Source organism: Vigna unguiculata, chromosome 4, assembly GCF_004118075.2.
Source record: "Vigna unguiculata cultivar IT97K-499-35 chromosome 4, ASM411807v1, whole genome shotgun sequence".
NCBI classification, from domain to species: domain Eukaryota; kingdom Viridiplantae; phylum Streptophyta; class Magnoliopsida; order Fabales; family Fabaceae; genus Vigna; species Vigna unguiculata.
The window spans coordinates 27,774,777-27,797,203 of NC_040282.1; the positions used below are offsets into that span (position 1 = coordinate 27,774,777).

The 22,427-nt window shown below is 35.4% G+C and overlaps 3 protein-coding genes across 7 annotated transcripts; 2 read left to right on the forward strand and 1 right to left on the reverse strand.

The window, feature by feature from the left end:
• Positions 1–2,217: 2,217 nt before the first annotated feature.
• Positions 2,218–5,665, forward strand: LOC114181113 (myb-related protein 2-like). 2 transcript variants are annotated; one of them, XM_028067465.1, is made up of 7 exons: positions 2,218–2,630; positions 2,798–3,017; positions 3,100–3,176; positions 3,571–3,628; positions 3,756–3,828; positions 3,916–3,985; positions 4,671–5,665. In XM_028067465.1, exons 2-7 carry the CDS (start codon positions 2,801–2,803, stop codon positions 5,376–5,378), a joined length of 1,203 nt encoding a protein of 400 aa, XP_027923266.1. In that variant the 5' UTR covers positions 2,218–2,630; positions 2,798–2,800; the 3' UTR covers positions 5,379–5,665. The 2 variants fall into 2 exon arrangements, with proteins under 2 accessions (XP_027923266.1, XP_027923267.1); XM_028067466.1 differs by having other exon boundaries at positions 4,674–5,665.
• Positions 5,666–16,482: 10,817 nt separating this feature from the next.
• On the forward strand, positions 16,483–19,103 carry LOC114181745 (pyruvate kinase, cytosolic isozyme-like). 2 transcript variants are annotated; one of them, XM_028068290.1, is made up of 4 exons: positions 16,483–16,561; positions 16,822–17,110; positions 17,365–17,826; positions 18,105–19,103. In XM_028068290.1, the coding sequence occupies exons 2-4, from the start codon at positions 16,862–16,864 to the stop codon at positions 18,915–18,917; spliced, it is 1,524 nt and encodes a 507-aa protein (XP_027924091.1). In that variant the 5' UTR covers positions 16,483–16,561; positions 16,822–16,861; the 3' UTR covers positions 18,918–19,103. The 2 variants fall into 2 exon arrangements, with proteins under 2 accessions (XP_027924091.1, XP_027924090.1); XM_028068289.1 differs by lacking the exon at positions 16,483–16,561 and having other exon boundaries at positions 16,724–17,110.
• Positions 19,104–19,543: 440 nt separating this feature from the next.
• On the reverse strand, positions 19,544–21,227 carry LOC114182622 (E3 ubiquitin-protein ligase SIRP1-like). Of its 3 annotated transcripts, none has more exons than XM_028069523.1 (3): positions 21,118–21,227; positions 20,985–21,049; positions 19,544–20,885 (listed from the first exon to the last, which is right to left on the reverse strand). In XM_028069523.1, the coding sequence occupies exon 3, from the start codon at positions 20,546–20,548 to the stop codon at positions 19,871–19,873; it is 678 nt and encodes a 225-aa protein (XP_027925324.1). In that variant the 5' UTR covers positions 20,549–20,885; positions 20,985–21,049; positions 21,118–21,227; the 3' UTR covers positions 19,544–19,870. The 3 variants fall into 3 exon arrangements, with proteins under 3 accessions (XP_027925324.1, XP_027925325.1, XP_027925323.1); XM_028069524.1 differs by having other exon boundaries at positions 21,190–21,208; XM_028069522.1 differs by having other exon boundaries at positions 19,544–21,049.
• Between the last annotated feature and the right edge of the window lie 1,200 nt (positions 21,228–22,427).

Sequence of the window (22,427 nt, forward strand, 5' to 3'; positions counted from 1 at the left end):
TCTAGCACATGATAGTTTATGTTTTAAAAAAAATTGAAATTTTCATAAATTAACACGTGACATGTATGAACACAACGATAACATCACTTAATAGAAAGATCAAATTTGTCTATTTTAAAGAATATAGGATGACTAAATTAAACAAAAAAAAAAGGAGATGAAATTGAACAAATACAATGACCAAATGTGTAATTAAGCCTAAAAAAAATTTATACTAAACATTAATGTTCATTTTGACATCTCTAAGACATGACTAAACTCTTGTAGTTCAACATTCGATTCTTTTGACATCTAAAGACTCGATTAAGTTCTTGTAGTTCAACATTTAATTTTTTTATGAAAATTGCATATTATGTGCACTGCTTCAAAGTTTAACTATCATTATTTGTGTTGTTTGAGACTTTGAAATAAAATCACATTGCACTGTTATAATTACAATGAAAAAGCAACTTAAAAAAATCGAGAACAACACAATTACTAAACCACTACAATATCATGAAAGTGGGTTCATCTCAGCTGACATCGAAGCATGAATATGTCAAACGGTGTAAACAAATCAAATGTTTGCATAAAACACATTTGACACATCAAGCAAATTTAATATAATTGGATTAAAAGTACTATATTCATTAAATTTTAAACTTTTGGACCAAAATATATACAAATTTCGGATAGGATGAATTCCAATTTTACATCAAAGGTTATTCAACCCACAAAAAAAAGTATAGAATGGATAAGTTTATCGGTCTAGGGAAGTGTATAGTTCATGTTCTAACACAGGTTTGGTAGAAACACATTATACTTAACACATTGATGATTAAAATTCATCAAAAACTTCAAAAATCAAGAAAGGGTCGTTAAGTGAGCTGTGACATCTGCCAAATCTGGTGAGTTTTAATAAATTTCAAGCAGCAAGAGTGAGTTGGTTTAAAAGAATATGTGAAAGAGTGTGATCCTGGTATTGATGTGTATCTGCATGGATTCAAAGAGAATATGCAACTCCAAGCACTTAAAGACAAGTGTTCCACTCCAGTGGTTACAAATGTCCTAAATGATATGCAATTATAAAGGAACCAAAGTACACTCACTAGTCACTACTCTTTTGTCTTGTCATATGGTCCCACCAACTTAGGATTCGTCAAGGCAAAGCCGGCAGCATGAATACTTCTACATCCTCTCTTTTTTCTCAAGTTTATTCTCTATTGGTCACATAAGCACCAAACTTACCAGACAAGACAAAACAGAATGTGTTCTTATTCTGTTCCTTTCTTTCATAAAATAAAATCAAAGGACTTCAAGAAAAGCATCTCTCCATTATAATTCCTTTTCTTCAATGTATCTGCAACATATCTATTTCAAGCTTTTCTAGTTACAACATCACTGTTTTCTACAGTTTCCAAGTATCACTAATTTTACATTTTAATCTCTCTCTAGTTTCTACCAAACAGATTTTGTTTACTTTCCTATTCAAAGACAATATTTGATGAAGAAAATCTTTTTATTGGAAAATAGTATATCCTCTTACATACACCGAAAATGTATATAGAATTTTATATTTGTTTGACCAGTGTTGAAATCTCCACATCGACTAGATATAAGACCAATTTACAATATACAGTGCAAGTCTCACCTCATAAATTGGTTTTGTTAGGTTGAGTTAGTCTTATATTTTATTTTTTAACATGGTATTAAAACAAGTTTGTTCATTTTTAGAATAAATACTTTAAAATTCTTCCCTCTCATGTTTTCTTATTGGTTCACACTAACCATATACTGAACTTAAACTCCTTTTATTTTCAAATGAAACATAATATTCTCGGTTGATGTATTACTTTATATTAAAGAAGTCACAGGTGATTTGGTTTCCTCAGCTACAATCTCCAATGTAGATTAAATTCAGCAAATTTTCATTGGCATTATTGAAGAAATTGCTTATAGATAAATTCGTGTACTATAAATTGTCTCAATTACCTATGCTAGTGAAAAGGACTAAGGAGTTGGAAGCCAAGAATATTTCTTGAAAAACATAGGGGAAGAAGTGTGGTTTCTGATGCTTTCAAGGAAAAAGGAAAAGTTGATTCTATAATTCAAGTCACAGAATTCTTCTCTAAACTTTTGGAATATGATTCCTGCATTTGCCAGTGGGACAAAAACAAATGCAGGTGCACACTGATATAAATTGATGGGTCAATTTCTATACCAAATGCAACGTGTGAGGTGAGGTGTCACAGAAAGTATAATGCACACAATTCCAATGGACAAGTGCTTTCTTCAAATCAAAAGTAGAACTGAAGAGAGCCCACAAAGAAGAAAGTAAGAAGAATGACATCTCTTTTCAAGTAGCTACGAAATATATTGGATCAAGTTCAGTTTTTGAGTTGCTTCTGTCCAAGATTCTATGCCTCACAAGGCCACTTTCCTAAGGCCATTTTCTTTATAAGGACATCATTGAGTACAACCAAGGCTTGTGAAGATCTTGTCAAGGAGAAAAAAGACATGCAAGAGCAGTTGTAGAAACTTTCACATATTTTAGTTCAAACACCAAAGAAGTGCTCTTCAAAATTACAGGAAAATCATATTCACTTTATTTATAGGGTTTTGCTGTTTGGATCCTGGGTGTTACTTGACAGGTAAATATATGATTTTGTACGTAGTAAAATATTGAGGGAAACCCTTTGTGAAACAGTACAGTTTTTGCCTTGTCAAAGTTTTAAGTTAGAGTCTAGTTGGTTGCCCTTTGAATATTTTCTTGTGCTTCTATATAGAGTAACAAGATCATTTTTTTTTGGCTTGAAAGATAATGTACTATCAGCAGCAGCAGCAGCAGCAACAAGCAAGAAACATGCATGCTTTAAGGATGCACAGCCCCACTGAGAGGCATATGATGATGCAAGGAGGCAATGGTGCTGGTGATTCAGGACTTGTTCTTTCAACTGATGCTAAGCCTAGACTAAAATGGACACCAGATCTTCATGAACGGTTCATAGAAGCAGTTAATCAACTTGGAGGAGCAGACAGTGAGTCAATGAAAATCATGAACAGATTTTGAATCAGAAATCTATAATTTTTAAGCTTATATTGATTGCTCTTGCTTTGCAGAAGCCACACCCAAAACAGTTTTGAAACTGATGGGGATTCCTGGGCTTACTCTCTACCACTTAAAGAGTCATCTACAGGTAACATGTCATTCCAATTACCAGAATAATTAAGATAATTTTTATTTAGTTTTTGTGATGTCACTTGCTCCGGTATATCCAATAGTCCCACATGATTTAGGAGTCGAAGCCAAAGATAATTTAAATACACATTCTTCTTCCAACCGATGCGTATTTTAAAAACAAAATCGTGATAGAATTTCAGATTCTAGTACAATTATGATAATCTTATATACAAACACTGAAATTCAGATAGTGAAAGAAAGAAAACACCTAGACAAATCTGCTACTTATATTGCAGCAGAACTTGCTCACGCATTTACTAGGAAAACAGAGTTGAAATGATTTGTATTCATTATCTTGTTAGTGCATATGTATTTGTGTTTAGTTATTAATTTCTCTTTCTCCTTGGCAGAAGTACAGAATCAGTAAAAATATGCATGGACAAACCAATACTGGCAACAATAAAATTGGTGAGAGAACTTCTCTTTTGATGTGTTTTCCATGTATTTTTAATTGAATATTATGAACTACACAGGACCTATCTTTTACTAATCATATAATTTGAAAATGAATTTATCTTATTGGCATCAACCACAGAAGCAACAGGCAGAATCTCAGAAGCAAGTGGAATTCAAATGAAACATTTAAGCATAGGCCTACAGACAAACAAGTAAGAAAACTTTCTAGTTTCCATCATTATGTTGTCATCAAGTTTCCAATGAGAAGCAACACTAACAATAATAAATCCTCAATCCAGAAATTCAGAAATAAATGATGCGTTACAGATGCAAATCGAAGTACAAAGAAGACTGCATGAACAGCTTGAGGTATAGAACATCTTTGAACTTCCAAATTTAATGTCCATTGATAAATTAGGAAACAAGCCAGAAAACATTTGCAATGGTCACTTGTACTTTGAATGGAAGATTTTAAGCAAAAGTAAAATATAATACATACACAATAAAATTTGTTAGAAATCGAAGTGAGTTTAAGTCTCATATCGGGTAAAAATAAAAAAGTTGAGCAAGATATAAGGTAGAAGACCTATAAATCCATTAAATCCATTATCTTAAAGTTTTGGGTCGAAATTTGTGTCAATCCCTTACCTGCATAGACTCGGTAGTGACAAATAATCTTTCTAGATAAACAACTCTCTAGTCTTACTACTTGCTGTAAAAAACTTTGAGTAGTACATGAATTATTTATAGGTTCTTCTCATTGTTGTTGTATCTCCTCAATGAATTGTCTCCACATTAGACCCATCAAAATTCATGAATCTGAACAGTAATTTTTGTGTTATTCAATTTAGAATGGTAACAGTAATTTCATCTGAACCAGTGTTAGAAAACTTATTGTTTGAGTCTTGTATATCTATTCACTGGTCTAAAAACATTTAGTAGAAGCTCAAGTATTTCACAGTTTTGTTTTCAGAATCCAAAATTTGTCTGTTTCCAAGATACATTGGAGTTTGCAAATTGTTTCTGTTCTGATTCTTTTTCTTCACTCTTTAAGCAGGTACAGCGACACTTGCAGCTAAGGATAGAGGCACAAGGGAAGTACCTTCAGGCAGTGTTGGAAAAGGCACAAGAAACACTAGGAAGACAAAATATAGGTGCAGAGGGTGTTGAAGCTGCCAAAGTTCAATTATCAGAACTGGCATCAAGAGTATCCTCTCAGAGTCTTGACACAAAATTTTCAGAACTGAAAGAACTTCAGGTCCTGTGGCCTCAGCAAACACAAGAGTGTTCAATGGGGAGTTTCTTGACCTATAGTGAGGAATCACAAAGAGACAGAGAAACACATAACATGAGCCTGAATCTGATAGCCTACAATGGCCCTCCATTTTCAGTTTCAAAAGATTGTGTGGAAGAGTCAATGCAGTTAAAGCCTGATCTCACATTGAGTGAAGATATGAAGCAGAATATGATGTTTGTTTCCTCATCAAGTGATGGTAAAGTAGTGAAGGGAGATTTTTTACAAGAAAGGCCTTCAAGCCTCTTATCCATGAATGTTGGAGTTGTAGAAGAGGAAAAATTTGGGAGAACAACTCTTTCAGAAACTGGGAGAATGGCAATTAAATTGAACAACCATGAGAAGATTTCTTCAGATTATAGACTTCCAAACTTTGAAGTGAAACTGGACCTGAATTCCCATGATGATAATGATGCTTCTTCTCACTGCCAACAATTTGATTTGAATGGTTTCAGCTGGAATTGCTAGGACTTTTAGTATGTAACATTTGGACATGAAAGGCTAAGAAGATTTCATGATGAGTTCCTACCCCATATGAGTTTTCACTTTTGGGGAGAGTAACTTGCAACTAGTTTTTGGCACATGCCAATTACAACCCTTTGACAATAACTGAGATGAATAGAATAATTTGCTATATTAAAAAAAACTGCATGTAGAATTACTTATGTACACTACTACATTCATCAAACAAAAGCAACTAGAGTATACATTATCACCCTTTACTTGTATGATCTTAATTTAAGAGTTTTGTTTAAGGAATTTTGTATCCTTGCACGAATAGGTTAACTTTTTCGTAACAATGGTATCAGAATCTTGTAACAAATCCAATGTCTCGAGTTTGAGCTATTTCTTTATCACCAAGATTAACTTAGATGGGATTGCGTTGGAATAAAATGGTGACAATTAAACTTTTTTTTGTTCTTACTGTTTTCTCAAAACAATTATTTAGTTTCATAACTTTTATCTGTCACCAGCTTTCTTTTGTAGCCTCTTTTAGTTGTTGAATTTCATTTTCTTTTTCTCTCGTTTTAGTCTTGAATCTTGTGATTATTCCTTGATTGTTGGATACACTTCTTAGGTCTTGATCCCTGTTGTGTTAATCTTGGGGAGCAAAACGGATATTAGGTTGCACTAGAGGTGCAAGTCATGAGAAAAAATTTCTCTTATATTTCTGATAAACTTCATGTTTTTTCTTTATCAGCAAAGTACTGATAAACTTTTCTAATTACATATAAGAGAGAATGATCATTTTCGAGGATTTTCACCAACAATTAAAAAACAAAATAAAAATGTAGAAATGTAAAAGGAGATAGGAAAATGAACAAAAAACTACAAGAATGACTAATAAATGCTCAACCTAGAGAAAAACTCAAAACATAATCTTCTATTTCAAAATAGTCTAAACTTCTTAAAAAGGTGTCAACAAAACCTATTTATATTAAGACTATTAAACTCATGATAAGCATCTAATTAGTTGAATAACAAATAATGTTCAAATAAAATTTCTAATTACATTCACAAAGAAACAAATATAAATGCCCAATACAAAAATACACAATTTCTATTGTAAAATCCTCTATTTCTGCCCTAAAATTTAAAGGGGCCTAGCCCTATCTGTTGGGCCTAAGGACTGGCCCATAGGGTGTCCAAAGCCCCTAAGGCAGCCTAATCCCTCTCATTTCTGCCATTCTTGGGAAAATAGTACCTTACTCTCTCCCTTTCCCCATCAACAGAAGCTCTGCTAGGGTTTGGTTCCCTTTTGTTCGTCTTAGCTCAAAAGCTCACCTCGTCTCACGTAAGTTGGTCCTTGAACCATACTCCCTCCTTTCTAAGTTTGTTTTTGTGGTTTCTGTTAGGGTTCACCGTAGTAACCCTGTTATTCACTCTGTGCCGCTGTTCGAGTTCGTAAACCTGCTGTTGGAGCTGTTGGGTTCATTGGCTTAAGGGTCACAGTCTGTTATTAGCCTCTTTCCAGGTAAGGGAAGCTAGATCCTTTTGTATATTCCGTGAGATTTACTTGTTGTACGTTTATTTCATGATTAACTAGACTGTGTGTGAATATGAGTTGTTGGAATACATGTTTGCACTGTTTAGGGCGTGTTTGGGTGACTGTTGCACGAGAGAATAGTGGTGAGCACTGGTTTTCTCGCCCAAGCGAGCATGTCTCGCCTAGGTGAGATTAACAGAGGCTTGCTCAGGCCATTTCATGCGAGTTGTCGCTCAAGCGACTAACCAGGCTTTGAGCGAGCGAGTGTCTCGCTCAAGCGACTAACCACGCTTTGAGCGAGCGAGTGTCTCGCTCAAGCGACGCTCAAGCGACGCTCAAGCGAGGGAAGTCTCGCCTAAGTGAGAAGGAGCTGAAGGCCACTATTCCTAATGTCGAGCTCTCACCTAGGCGAAAGGAGCTCGCCTGAGCGAGGCCTTTCTGCCTAAGCGAGAAGCTGAGCGAGAATGCGACCTGTTTGGTTGTTTCTTGGTTCTGAATTGTTGGCTCTATGTTTGTGTTGATCTTGCTCTTAAAGTATGAATTGGGTGATTATGTATGAATGAGATAATCTATAGTTTGTAATAGATGAGTTCAATATGATTTGGGCATTTACATGTATGGTTGGTTTCATGGATTGAATACGATGAGTTGGGTATGGATTTGATATGAGATATGGAAAGATTCATGGATAAGAAAGGATGACTCTTGACATGGTATCGACATAAGGTACAATTCTATATTCGTAGTTTGGGAAGGATGAGTTATTATTGATTCAACATGGAATATGGATGAGGAATGGGTACAAAGGTTGGCATGAGATTTAAATGCATGATTAATATTATTTGGTTGTTTGAATATATGTGGTATGTGGTCAGTACGTAAATCCATAAGTCTCTAAGTGAGACTTTCGGGTCGTGCTTCAGTGGTCAGGACGTAATTCCATGACCCTTGTTAGTGGGAGTCCATGGTGGTGGCCCATCTATATAACTTGGTAAGGATTCAAGGTAAGGATTGCATCCTGACACTCGAAGGAGTCATTTAGTCTCACTTAGAGCGGACTGACTCTTGTGGTGAGAGTAGCAGGAGGCCTGAAACTCATTAAGGGCTAACCTTGTGCGTGAGGGAAATTGATTCATTGTAACACTTGTAACACATAGCTCGGGGGTGAGCAGCTCGGGGGTGAGCAGAGGTATCCACCACAAGTGCAAGCATCCGCTGAATCTGATCAGGTTATATGTATTCGGATGAGTTGAGTCGAGTCTTAGTGTATTCATTGAAAGGTTATAAAATGCTTGGATGATATATGTATATGGGACTGTGAAGGTATATTTGATTGCATGATAAAAATCTTGTTGGCTCTAGCTTACCTTTTGCTTGTTTGATTGCTTTGTATGTTGTTCTTCTACTTTTATGATGATCATCAATTTATTGATAGGAGCAGATGCGAGAGGTACTCGTGGTCAACAGAGAGATGATTCCGCTGCCTAGTCTTCTCGGGCTAGACTTCTTGTCCTTCTTGGGACTTTTTTTAGGGCTACGGCCCATGTACTTGCCCGTCTTTAAATTTCTACTTAATTCTAGTAAACTTGATAACTTGTTTCTTTTTGGGCATCATGGTGTGCCTTGGATTGTAAGGAGTTAGGTTTAAGATTCCAAGACTGCGTTGCTACTTTATTCAGTGTGACGTTTCTTTAATTATGCTTATCGATTAAATGGGACGTTACATCTATTCTAGTTGTGATTTGCTTGAAAAGTACTTGATATAATAATTGTCTTTTAAGTTTTTGAGATTAATTGTGTAGTCGGGAAAAATTTTTAAGTTACAATAAGATATAGAAATAATTACAAGTGTGATGTCGTAAAATGCTATAAATCTTTTTTTGTAATCATTACTTTAGAGATATTGATATTTGTATATAGATATTTCTGTAGTATTTCAATTATTCCATTCATTGTGTTTGGATGAAATAATTTAGAAGGGTATTTAATTTATTTGAAGAATTTAAAAACTTTTATACAAAAAATATATATTTGGATAAAGTATTTAGAAAGAAATAAAATTTTGGAAGCTATTTCAAATTAATAAAGTAGAAGGATTTTAAATAATCTAAAATTATAAATAATTTGAAATTTCACTCATTTTTACTCCATCCTCACCTTACTTACGAAGCTCGAAATAAGTTCGCTTAGAAGAGTCTACTTGTACTAAAGGCTTAGTTGAGTCGGCTTGGGCTAAAGGATCAATCGAGTTGGCCCGGGTGGAAAGTTGATTCAGTCTGACCCAGAGTTCAAAGCTAGAAGGTTCAAGTTGAAGGTTGAGATGGGTCGGTCCGAGCCGAAGGTCAAAACAGGTCGACTTAGACCCATGGTTGAGGCAAGTCAGTTGGAGTTGAGATGAGTCAGCATAGGCTAAAGGTCGAGCTAATTTGGCCTAGACCAAAGGTCAAGCTAATTCAACCTGGCTCGAAGGTCAAGATGGGTCGGCATGGGCCGAAGGTAGAGACAAATTGATCCAAGCCTAAGGTTGTGACAAGTTAATTTAGGCCGAAGGTCGAGACAAGTCGACCCAAACTACAAGATGAAGGTCGAGTCAAGTCAACTTAGGCCGATGGTCGGGTCGAGTCGGCTTAGACCGAAGGTCGAGACGAGTAAACCTAGGCCGAAGGTCGAGACGAGTCAACCTAGGTCGAAGGTCGAGACGAGTCAACCTAGGTCGAAGGTCGAGTCGAGTCAACTCGAGACGAAGGTCGAGTCGATTTAGGCTGGGTTGAAAGTCGAATCAAGTTGGCTTAAGTCGAAGGTGGAATCATTCGACCTGGACCAAAGGTCGAGTCATTCGACCTAGACCAAAGGTCGAGTCATTCGACCTAGACCAAAAGTCGAGTCATTCAACCCGAGTCAAAGGTCGAGCAAGTTGACTCGGGCCGAAGATCAAGACAAGTCAACTTGGGTCGAAGGACAAGACGAATCAATTAGGCCAAAGGTTAAGAAAAGTCAATTGTGACCAATGGTTGAGATAACTTTGTTGGGTTTAAGGTCAGGGATTAGTCAGTCGGGCCAAAGGTTGGGACAAGTTAGCCTAACTCGAAGGTTGAGACAAGTGGTCCCTAGTCGAAGGTTAAGCTAAATCAATTCGAACGGAAGGATAGAGTTGAGTAATCCAAATATTTTTAAAATATAATTTTTATCTTAAAAGAGAAATTAAATTATTTTATACAAACAAGAAAATTAAAATCTGCGATATTTCAATTACTCTATCCAAAAGAGACTATTTAAGAAATAAAGACAATTCAATTGTAAGTAATTCAAATATTAATGTATTTCAATTTATTGAAATTCAAAATTCCTAATCCAAACACAATGTAAGATCTCTTTTAAGAAATGAACTAGAAAATAATGGGTTGTTCGATGGCACTGCGATAACGAATAAAACAATAGACCCAACAAACAATAAATTTCGTTATGATGGAAACTAGCTCATACTTTTGATACTCTAAACATAACTTAATCTTACAAAACACCGACTTGTAATAGTAGAAAATAGGTATAAAATACTTTTTATTTTCAAAACTATTTAATCTTATTATTTCAAAATAAAATTTTCAAAAATTCATTTCATAAACCGTTAATGTTGATATTTTTACATTACTAAATACTTTTTTAAAAGTATTATAAAAGTCAATATCTTATCATTTATTAGTATATATGGTATTATATAAAATACCTTTTATACTCTAATTTTATTCCAAAACAATTATTTTAAATAAAAGAATTAAATATAAACAAAATTCTTTTTTTAAAACGTTTTGTTTCCAATTTTACTTTTTAAGTAATTTTTTTAAATTAAAATAGCTTTTTCATAGCAATTTTAGTATTAATGCCTCTTTTTTCAAAAACTTTTTCTTCAATTTGACTGTTTTTTTAAACTTAACTATTTTTTAAACTAATAACTATGTACAAAAAAATTATAAAAATTATGTATATTTAATTTTATAATTAAGATATAATAATTTAATTCCTTTTTATTATCATAAAGAAACGAGATTTACCATTATATATATATATATATATATATATATATATATATATATATAACAAGATTTACCATTATTTATCTTTTAAATAATTTTTCTATTTAACATTTTTTTTATTTTTTGATTAAAATAATTATTTATTACTTTTGTTATTATAAAAAAAGTTAACATAGATGTACATATGCTTTTACTAATATATATAATTTAGAATATACATATATATATATATATATACATATAGATATTTATTTATAACTATTTGTATCTCGGTAGATATCTATTTATCATTATTTATAACAGTTATTTGGATGTGCATATTTCATGGTTAATTTTATCTTTATTGTTTTATTTTGAAACTAAAAGGCCCACTTTCTACTTTGTCCTAAATTGTAAAAAGTTGTCCTAAAATCGTTTGAGCCTAGGGCTGGTCCAAAGGGGGTCCAGACTTAATCTGCCCTAACACTCTCACTTTCACCCGTTTCACAGAAACACGTAATCTCTCTCAATCTTTCCAAAACAGCTATGTTAGGGTTTGCTCCTTCGTCCCGTTCAAGTTAGTTCGACTTCGTTCTTCCCTCACGTAAGTTGATTCGCTAACCACACTTTCCTTATTTCTGACTCTATTGACGTGAATCTAGCTAGGGTTCACCTTAGTAACCCGATTTGAATCTGTTCTGCCATATTTCCAGTTCGCGAATCTGCTCCGAGGTTTGTCGTATTCACTAGCTTGGGGGTCAGGGTTTTCTGCTAGCTATTTCTAGGTAAGGAAAGCTAGAACCCTTTTGTCTGGTGTGATTGTGGTTTGTACTATTTTTGGTTTCATGATTCTTGAGTTGTGTACTACTGTGGATGCCTGGATTGTCTGGTTATTTTATTTAGCATATGTATGTGGCTGATGCAGGTGCGAACAGTGGCGAGGGCTGATAATCTCGCCCAAGCGACCTTGCCTCGCCTAGGAGAGATGAGTAGAGACTCGCCCAGGTCTTTTGACGCAAGTGGTCGCTCAAGCGACCAACTCAGTTTTGAGCGAGCGAGCGTCTCGCTCAGGCGAGGGGAGTCTCACCTAATTAAGAATATGCAGAGGCCATTGTTCTTGTGTGTCGAGCTCTCGCCTAGGCGGAGGGAGCTCGCCTGAGCGAGAGACCCTCTCGCTTGTGCGAGACGCTTCAGCCTAAGCGAGGAGCTAGGCGAGAGTGCGTCCTGGTTTGATATTTTCTCTGTTCTTGGATGCTTGGCATGGATTTGATTGGGTTATTATATAATGGCATGAGGTGAATGAATATGCATGAGTGGGAGGGTGTATGAGTTGTAAATGATGAACTTGGATAATTCTTGGCATGTAATGAACATGAAATGGTTGGTTATGAAAGTGGCATGGTATTGATATGAGAGAGGATTCTATATTCATGGATGGAGGATGATGAGTTGGTATGGTTTTGACCTGGAATATAAAAGGGGTTGGTTATAAAGGTTGACATGGGATGTATATGCATGATAAATATTACTTGGCTGTTTGAATATGATTGGTATGAGGTCAGTACGTAATTCTTTGAAATCTCTATGTGAGATTTCAAGGTCGTGCTTCAGTAGTCGGGACGTAATTCCATGGCCCCTGATAGTGGGAGTCCATGGTGGTGCCTCATCTATATAATTTGGTAAGGATTCAAGGTAAGGTTGCATCCTGACACTCTAAGGAGTCAGTTAGTCTCACATAGAGAGAACGAACTCTTGTGGTGAGAGTAGGAGGAGGCCTGAAACTCATTAAGGGCTGACCTTGTATGTGGGGGATTGAGACATTGTAACATTTGTAACACTTAGCTAGGGGGTGAGCAGGATAATCCACCGCAAGTGCAAGCATCCGTTGAATCCGACTAAATTATACGTATCCGGATGAGTCGTGTCGAGTCTTAGTGTATTATTTGGAAGGTCATAACATGCTTGGATGATGTATGTATAATTGATTGTGAAAGTGTATCTAATTGCATGATAAAACTATTTTTCGCTCTAGCTTACCCTTCTGTTGTGTGTTGTATGTCTTGTATGTGTGGTTTTCCCCTTTTGTGATGATCATCAATTTATTGGTGTGAGCATATGCGAGAAACACCTGTGGTCAACAGGGAGGTGATGGTTCCGCTACGTAGTCCACCTGGGTTGGATCCTACTATTTGGGCTTTGTTATAGGACTATGGCCCATGTATTGGCTTATCCTTTAACTTTAAATTGAGTTATTGTTGAACCTTGTATCCTGTTATGTTTTGGCATCATAGTGTGCCTCGAATATTGTAAGGAGTAAGGTTTAAACTCCTAGACCGCGTTTCTATATTATTTTGTGTGATGCTTCCTTTAATTAGCTTTATTAATTAAATGAGGTGTTACATAAACTTTCTTTCTCTTTTTTTAAATTCAATAACTACCTCTAAAAAGAACTACTTACTTATTATTTATTTTATAATTACTTTCTATTTGGTTTATAAATTTATAAATAATTTATTTTTTATTATCATGAGATAAAATTTGATATTATATATATATATATATATATATATATATATATATATATATATAATATGTATTTTTACTAGTACATAGATAAATAGGTTGTTATCATTCTAAATCTTGCAGATTTGGAATCACTACAATTTAGATAGAAAAGCTATATAAGTAGCTAAATGGAAAAAAAAAGTGTTTAATATGATAGATTTTAGTTGGATAAAGTTTTATTTTGCTATTTTTATACTAGTTTAGTGCTTAATATATCATACAATAATAGTTTATAGTAGAAATACTCTTAAAAACCTTTTAGTAGATTTTTTTTTTAAAATACAAAATCAATATATTTGACTGAAAAACTATAATTTATAAAATTTTGTAAATAAAATCATTTAAACTTTAATGATAATATAAGTTTATCTTACTTTTACTCTATCATTTTTAAATACGTACACATAATATAATACTTGAACGTAAATTGTAGTAACATAAAGAACAATCTATGTACTTATTATAAAAACAAATTATTTAAATCATGACATCCATCTTACAAGGTGTGAAAATCTAATATTTGAAATTAAATTCAAATTAGGATGGATTATTATCGTAACATTAGAATAATCATAAATACATGTGAATAGTTAAAATTATGGTTATCATTTGTGAATATAACCTTGAGATAAGTAGATTATGTGACATTAACATTTTAAGGATTTTATCATAATCTTTTGTCTTTTATGCGAAAACCACGGTTACAAGATTTCTCCATATTTAGAAGGGACTCGTCTCACTTTTTCATTCCACTTAACTGTTTCAAACAAGTTTTGTAGCATCTTGTCCTGCCATGTACTTACACACATATTCCTTGTGCAAGTGTCAAAAAATGGTTCATAAAGGAACCCTTTTTCATGTTAATGTAAAGTTCTTATTTTTCGTGCATTACTTTTGTGATCATTTAGCAGGAACAACACGGTACATTGATATATGAGGAGGAATGGGTCTCAACTAAGCGAGAATATGCGTAAGTGCACTGTTTCCCTTTTCGAGCCATCACTTAGGCGAAGGGTGCGTTTGTGTTGTGGTTCTCTTTGTTTGGGAATGTTGGTCATATGTTTGGACTGATTATACATTTTAAAGCATGAATGGAGTGATTTTGTATGAGTAAGATGAATTATGGTTTGTGGCTTATGAGTTTAACATGAATTGAATATGATGAGTTGGGTGTGGATTTGATATTAGATATGGAATGGTTCATGGGTGAGAAATGATGAAATTTGGGTATGATCTTGGCATGTGATTTAAATGAAATGGTTGGTATTAAAGTGGCATGGTATTGGTATGAGAGGAAATTCTATATTCTTGGTTTGGGAAGAATGAGTTGGTATGGATTCCGCATGAGACATGAATGAGGATTGGTTACAGAGGTTGGCATGAGATTTATATGCATGATGAGTATTCCTTTATTGTTTGATTATGATTGGTCTATGGTCAGTACGTAATTCCGAGAGCCTCTAGGTGAGACCTCATGGTCGTGCTTCAGTAGTCGGGACCATGACCCCTGTTAGTGGGGATTCATGGTGGTGCCCCATTTATATAATTTGGTAAGGATTCAAGGTAAGGTTGCATCCTGACGCTCTGAGGAGTCAATTAGTCTCACTTAGAGCGGACTGACTCTTGTGGTGAGAGTAGCAAGAGGCCTGAAACTCATTAAGGGCTAACCTTGTGTGTGGGGATTGAGATATTGTAACACTTGTAACACTTAGCTCGGGGGTGAGCAGAGATATCCACCACAAGTGCATGCATCCGTTGAATCCGACTAGATTATATGTATCCGTATGAGTCAAGTCTGAGTCTAGTGTATTGCTTGGGGAGTCATAACATGTTTGGATGACATATACTGCTTGGACTGCGAAATGGCATGTGATTGTATGATCAACTGTTTTCTACTCTAGCTTACCCTTTGTTTGTTTGTTGTATGCTTTGTATGTATGGTTTTCTCTTTTTGAGAATATCATCAATTTATCAATTTGCTCCTTGGTGTATTTCTAAAAAGAATCCTTTTTTCTTCGAATCTTAGCAATTAATATCCTTTCGAAACAATATTTTTTTCTTCATTGGATTGGAATTGACTGTGAATTCTTTCGATTTCTTATTCGATTTATGTATTCTTTTTTCTCAATTAAAGAAGGCAAAGGCTAACTTCCGAAGTTTAAGTAAAAAAAAATGATAAAATACAATCTAGATTTATCTAGAAGCTCTATAACTTGTAATGAAGCTTATACTTGATAGAAAAGTTATTATCATATAGAGTTGACGAAAGAGATGAAGTTAAGTTCATTAAAGACGAAAAATGAAAAAAAAAAAAAAGCATTCCCCTTCTATATCTTACATCTATGTGAGCAAATGCGAGAAACACCCATGGCCCACGGGGAGGTGAGGGTTCCACTGCGTAGCCCACCTGGGCTAGATTCTACTGTTTTGGGCCTTATTTGGGCTATGACCCATGTATTGGTTGCCCTTTAAATTTCTGTTTTATTACGTTAAATATTTGTATCTGGTTTAGTGTGACATAGTTATGTGACTTGGATAATTGTAAGGAATTATGTTTAAATTCCAAGATTGCGCTACTATATTATTTTGATGTAACACTTCCTTTAATTACGATTATTAATTAAATTGGGTGTTACAATTTAAATCATGACATCATCTTACAATGTGTGAAAATCTAATATTTGAAATTAAATTCAAATCAGGATTATTATCGTAGCATTAGAATTAATTTACCTAAAGACAATAAAGAGATCTTCAATTTGATATAATAAAAAAAAATCTAAATTTAAAGTATATCACAATTAAATCATAAATACATGTGAATAGTTAAAACTATAGTTATCATTTGTGAAGATAACCTTAAGATAAAGTAGATTATGTGACATTAACATTTTAAGGATTTTATCATAATCTTTTGTCTTCTCTGCGAAAACCAATGTTACAAGATTTCTCCATTGCCTACATATAGAAGGGACTCGTCTCACTTTTTCATTCCACTTAACTGTTTCAAATCTTCTTCCTGTTCTTCTTTTTGGTGAATTCAGATTCTTCTTGCTTCAAGCTTGAACATTGTGGAAGCCATTTACACGGTACATTATATTCGATTTAATTAATGATTGATCACATCACGTGTGAACTTTATGAGCATATTCGTTCTATTTCAAAGGTTTTAACCGTCAAAAGTTGATCGTGCATGATTATTTGTATAAGAAAGCACATCCATTTCAGGGACAAATTTGCTTTGGCTTCAAGCTAATTTGTCAAACAAGTTTTGTAGCATCTTGTCCTGCCATGTACTTACACACATATTCCTTCGTGTTAATGTAAAGTTCTTATTTTTGTGCATTAGGAACAACACACAACACGGTACATTGATATCTGAGGAGGGAATGGAAAAGGCGTTGGTGGGTGGAAGAATGGAGAAAAAGGGTGTGAAAGCAAAGACGAAGATTGTGTGCACTTTGGGACCATCAAGTAGGTCTGTGGAGATGCTGGAGAAGCTTCTCAAGGCAGGGATGAACGTGGCTCGCTTCAACTTCTCTCATGGTTCTCACTCTTATCACCAAGAAACCCTCGACAATCTCAGGAATGCAATGAGCAACACTGGCATTCTCTGTGCTGTCATGTTGGATACCAAGGTTTCAAAACTCTTTCACTTTTTACCTGCTTTTGCAAGTTACTTTGTTATATTGTTTTAAATCTCAACTTTTTGCATTTTGGTTACATTGGTGAAAGAATACAAATGAGTGATTTGTTCTTTTTGGGGATATTCTTTGACGTGGTTCATGGCATTGGTGGTGCTTCTTTGAGAGCTTCATTCTGTCACTGATGGTTTGAGAATGACTATTTGACATATTTGGTGTTTGTGTTTATGTTTGAAAAAAAATGGCAGGGTCCAGAGATCAGAACTGGGTTTTTGAAAGAAGGGAAACCTGTACAAATCCATAGAGGACAAGAAATCACAATCACAACTGATTACAGTATAAAGGGTGATGAGAAGATGATCAGCATGAGCTACAAGAAGTTGGCACACCATTTGAGTCCAGGGAGTAATGTTCTGTGTGCTGATGGGACAATCAGCTTCACTGTCTTGGAATGTGACAAGGAGAATGGTCTGGTTCGATGTCGGTGTGAAAATTCTGCAGCTTTGGGAGAGAGGAAGAATGTTAATCTTCCCGGAGTGGTTGTTGATCTTCCAACCTTGACAGAGAAGGACAAGGAGGACATTTTAGGGTGGGGAGTTCCTAATAAGATTGACATCATTGCTCTCTCTTTTGTTAGAAAAGGTTCAGACCTTGTGGAGGTCAGAAATCTACTTGGAGAGCATGCAAAAAACATACTTCTTATGTCCAAGGTATTCTTCCACCTTATTGTCAAATCATTAAATGAAATATGAATCTTTCTTCGGAGTTGCTAAATAAATGCAACAGGACTTGTTTCATCAGACAAAATCTTGTTTTTACCTTTCCCAAAATTACTTGTAGAAATGTCCTGTTGTTTTCACTTTGATTCCATTTTCAAAGATTCTCAAGTTACTTGAAAACAAGAAAAAAGGTTAAAGCAAAAAGCTCCTATCCTACATTGTTCAATCTCATGAATTGTACTTATCAGTCATCTTCTTGTCTTTGTCAGGTTGAAAATCAAGAGGGCATTGCTAATTTTGATGAGATACTTGCGAATTCAGACGCGTTCATGGTGGCAAGAGGTGACTTAGGAATGGAAATTCCAATAGAGAAAATCTTTCTTGCTCAGAAAGTAATGATTCACAAATCAAGCATACAAGGCAAGCCTGTGGTGACTGCCACCCAGATGTTAGAGTCGATGATCAAATCACCCCGGCCAACGCGAGCCGAGGCCACTGATGTTGCCAATGCAGTCCTTGATGGCACAGACTGTGTCATGCTTAGTGGGGAAACTGCTGCAGGAGCCTATCCAGACATTGCTGTCCAAACCATGGCTAGAATCTGTTCTGAAGCAGAAAATTTCATAGACTACGGTGATTTGTTCAAAAGAATTATGGAAACAGCTCCCACTCCAATGAGTCCTTTGGAGAGCATGGCATCAGCAGCAGTCAGAACTGCAAAGTGCATCAATGCTGCTCTAATCTTGGTGCTGACTAGAGGTGGAACCACTTCAAAACTTGTGGCCAAGTATAGACCCAGCATGCCTATTCTTTCTGTGGTAGTTCCTGAGATAACCACAGATTCTTTTGAATGGTTCTGTAGTGACGAAGGCCCTGCAAGGCATAGTCTTATCTACCGTGGCCTGATACCTGTTTTGGCCACTGGTTCTCTTGGAGCCTCCCAGACTGAGTCAACACAAGAAACCATAAAGTTTGCTCTTTCATATGCGAAGGAAAATGGCTTGTGCGCATCTGGAGACAGTATTGTGGCACTGCTCCGAGTTGAAACCTCTACTGTGATCAAGATAGTAGATGTTTCTTAACTGAAGACAAAAGTCTAGGACTAGGACTAGGACCAGGACTAGGACCAATACCTTGTTTTTTAGTTTGGTATTTTAGTTTTTAGGCTTGTTCTTACGCTCTTGTAGTTTAGTGTTCAGAGAACAGCTCTTTGTCTCTTTCTGATTTCATTAGAGGAAATCTCATGTGGGAATTAAACATTAATATATTGTTAGTCCTGTAATTTGAGCATTATTCAATTTACTATTTTATTTTATGAAAATCTAATTTAGATCCTGTCTTTTACAACAATTAATCTGGTCTCTGAATTTGACATCACCGCTATTTTGATTCTTGAATTTCACAGAACGGTCAATTTGATCCTTGATATTAGAAATCAAATTCAATGTATAAAACAATATGAGGGACCAAACTCATTGATTGATAATTGCTAAAGTCTGGGATCAAATTGACCAATGTACAACAATATTAGGGACCACATTGATTGATGTGAACCAAAGTTAAGAACTAAAATATCGGTTAGAGATCATGTACTAAAAGTAGTTTTTTTATTTTTCTTGTAGTTTTAAAAACTAATGTTATTGTTTTCTCTGGAATTAAACATTAACAGTGATACCATGTTCATTTTACCAGAAAATAGTACCGAAAAAATATTCATTTTTTGCAAATATTTACAAACATATGCGTATTTGAGTTGTACAAGAAAGTAAGACTAGGAAATCTAAAACATACATACAATTAGGAAGAGGATTTAAGAGGCATGACAGTGTCTTCTGATGAGAATGATGAAGACTAGATCCCAAAAGGGTTTAATAAACGGTTAACTGATGCAATTTTAGCCGGAGCATTAAGGTGTGTTAGCTCTCTGCAACTGTATAACAATCACAGTAACAGCTGCATCAATCGCATGTGTGCAATTTCCTACAAGGATAACAACAAAACTGCGACTTCAACCGCAAACACAAGAGAGTTTTGATCAGGGAGAAGGAAGAAAATTGCTGAATGATTGCAGCACAGGAAACCAGTTCCTCCTTCCATTTCTTGGTCTCTCTTCTCCAGCTCTGACTAGCTCACTGTTCTGATTATCAGTTCCATTTCCCACATTGGCTTCAACATTTGAATCCTCATATGGCATCTGAAACCTGCAAACAGGACAAGAACCATGAAGTTTGAGCCATGAGACAATGCAATCATCATGGAACATATGCTTGCATGGCATCTCCTTTGCTTCAGTCCCAGCCTCAACATCCTCCAAGCACACTGTGCACTGCAACTTCTCCTCACTAGTCACACTAGGCAATGCTTCAATTGCTGCCTTCTGTGCTGGAGGGTTCACACTAGCATACCCACCAGGACCAATCTGTGCCAAGTGTTGCAGCAACAAATCAAAGCCAGAACCTACCACAAGGTCATTCAGGGAGCTCCCAACAGCATTGTTCTCATTTGGACCACTTGTGTGGTTCATGTTAGGGCCTCTCACAATCAGTGCACCTTCATTGAATGGATCAATCACAAGAATGCTGCTACCATCCATGTTCCTATTGTCTTCAAGGTTTTCAAACTCAGACACCATCCTCACATGAAGTCCTCTGAAAAGATGCATCATGTAGGATGAAGTTCTTCTTCTTCTTCCAAGCACAAGCTCATTTTCCATCTGCTGCTCAACCTCTTCTTCCTCCCCCTTGAGCTGCTTCCCCCATGTGGACCAATCCTTGCCAGAGAAGGACTGAAAGCACCCATCAAACCCAGAAAAATTGGGGCATAAAGTGAGAACACCCAAGCTGACCTCAAATCAATAACATCATTCTGGTCCCTTAGGTTCTCCATTACCTCAGAAAACTCTGTCTCGCAAAATGGGCATATGTTCTCAGTATCACTAATTGGGTTCACCATTTTAGAGCATATGTTGCACCAATGCACACCTTCCATCTCATTATTCTCCATCTCCCTTTAACATAACTTGTGCCAATCTTTTCCTTTTTTTTGTTTATCTAAATGTGCAGAAACAATAGCTTATCAAGAATAATACCATTCAACGAAGGTGCCTTCTTTTCAAAATTTAAACGTATTTGGTAATCTTCTCTTGCTACCTCATGCCATTTTCTGAAATCCCTTCACAGTTGAAGCACCTTCATCCGAGGAAGAGGAGAAGAATCTGAAAGAGACACACGTTATTGCAAAAGAACAAACAATCAAATATAAATAAGGGTTATGTGTGATTACCCCATTGGAAAATCAGTTACATAAAATAAAATGTGGTTGTCAACATACTAATCAAAAAGGTTATATTCATACCATTTTGATTTTTGAGTAGTGTGAAAGTGGATGAAGAATTAACATTCCATGGTGTAATGCCATCTTATACCTCTTGCAAATGTTCTTTTTTAGTTTTGGTTTGTTTTAGGTGGGAGGGTTACACCAATCATTTTTTGCTTTGTTATGGCTTTTTTAAGGTTAAATTAGAATTCAGTTTTTGCTTGATTTGCTTTTACTATGCAAAGCTATGTTCATTGGGAGGTAAATTTAGAATGTACTCTTTTTTAGCTTCATTATTACGTGTTCATTTCAATATGGGGTTTTCTAAATTTAATGAGAACGAATTTAGGAGAAAATTAACCTTTTATTAAAAACGCAATCTTCACATGAAGGATTTGCCTCCATGGATATAGAAGAGATATTTTAATGTGCTATTATGATACCGATTTAACTCATACTCTTAAACTCCATATAGGGATGTCAACGGGGCGGATAGGATACGGGTAGTAGCTCCCCCGTACCCTACCCGCTGGATAAATATTTGCCTCGTACACGTACCCATATCCGTCGGGTATCTGTTATGCGGGTACCCGTCTATTTTTTTCATATCCGCGGGTATCCACGGGTATCCGCGGATATTTACAAAAATATTTTAAAAAATAAATATTTAATCATAATTAGTGCTTAGATCAACAAGTTCTCTCTCTCCGATTGATTCTTGAAAAACAAACAAATAAAAAATCACTACCAATTTATATTGTAGTTTATTTTTGAATAAAATATTAAAGAAATTACTAACTTCATTAATGTCCACCTCTTTCAACATTATATAAAGTTTCATGTTGTCTAATTTTAATCTAGAAGAGCCTTAAAACATAAGAAGTTCAGTAAAAATTTCTAACAATCACTTAATTAAAATATCTAAGTAAAAGTGTTAATTTCATTACTTTCCATGTTGGTCCATAACCAGTCTTAGAAACACATCAATACCTCCACAGTATATGGAAGTAATTTACTCATTTGTGGGGTAAGAATCTGAAGACTCATAATGTTGTTTACTAATATATATATATATATATATATATATATATATATATATATATAAGGTAAAGTTTAGCGGGTACGGGTATCCACGGGTACGGATACTATGATACCCGTACCCGCCCCGTTAACATGCGGGTATCAAAAATACCCATACCCGCGGGTAGCGGGTATCCATTTTTAATATCTATTTCCTACCCGTTGCGGGTTTTATCCGCGGATACCCGCGGGTACGG

Bases quoted from the DNA above. Each gene is read 5' to 3' on its own strand.
- LOC114181113 (XM_028067465.1), top strand. From the start codon at position 2,801: ATGTACTATCAGCAGCAGCAGCAGCAGCAACAAGCAAGAAACATGCAT. The intron at 3,829-3,915 runs GTAAGAAAACTT...TCCTCAATCCAG, and splicing joins ATAGGCCTACAGACAAACAA to AAATTCAGAAATAAATGATG. The intron at 3,986-4,670 runs GTATAGAACATC...TCACTCTTTAAG, and splicing joins GACTGCATGAACAGCTTGAG to CAGGTACAGCGACACTTGCA.
- LOC114181745 (XM_028068290.1), top strand. From the start codon at position 16,862: ATGGAAAAGGCGTTGGTGGGTGGAAGAATGGAGAAAAAGGGTGTGAAA. The intron at 17,111-17,364 runs GTTTCAAAACTC...AAAAAATGGCAG, and splicing joins CTGTCATGTTGGATACCAAG to GGTCCAGAGATCAGAACTGG. The intron at 17,827-18,104 runs GTATTCTTCCAC...TGTCTTTGTCAG, and splicing joins ACATACTTCTTATGTCCAAG to GTTGAAAATCAAGAGGGCAT.
- LOC114182622 (XM_028069523.1), bottom strand. From the start codon at position 20,548: ATGGAAAATGAGCTTGTGCTTGGAAGAAGAAGAAGAACTTCATCCTAC.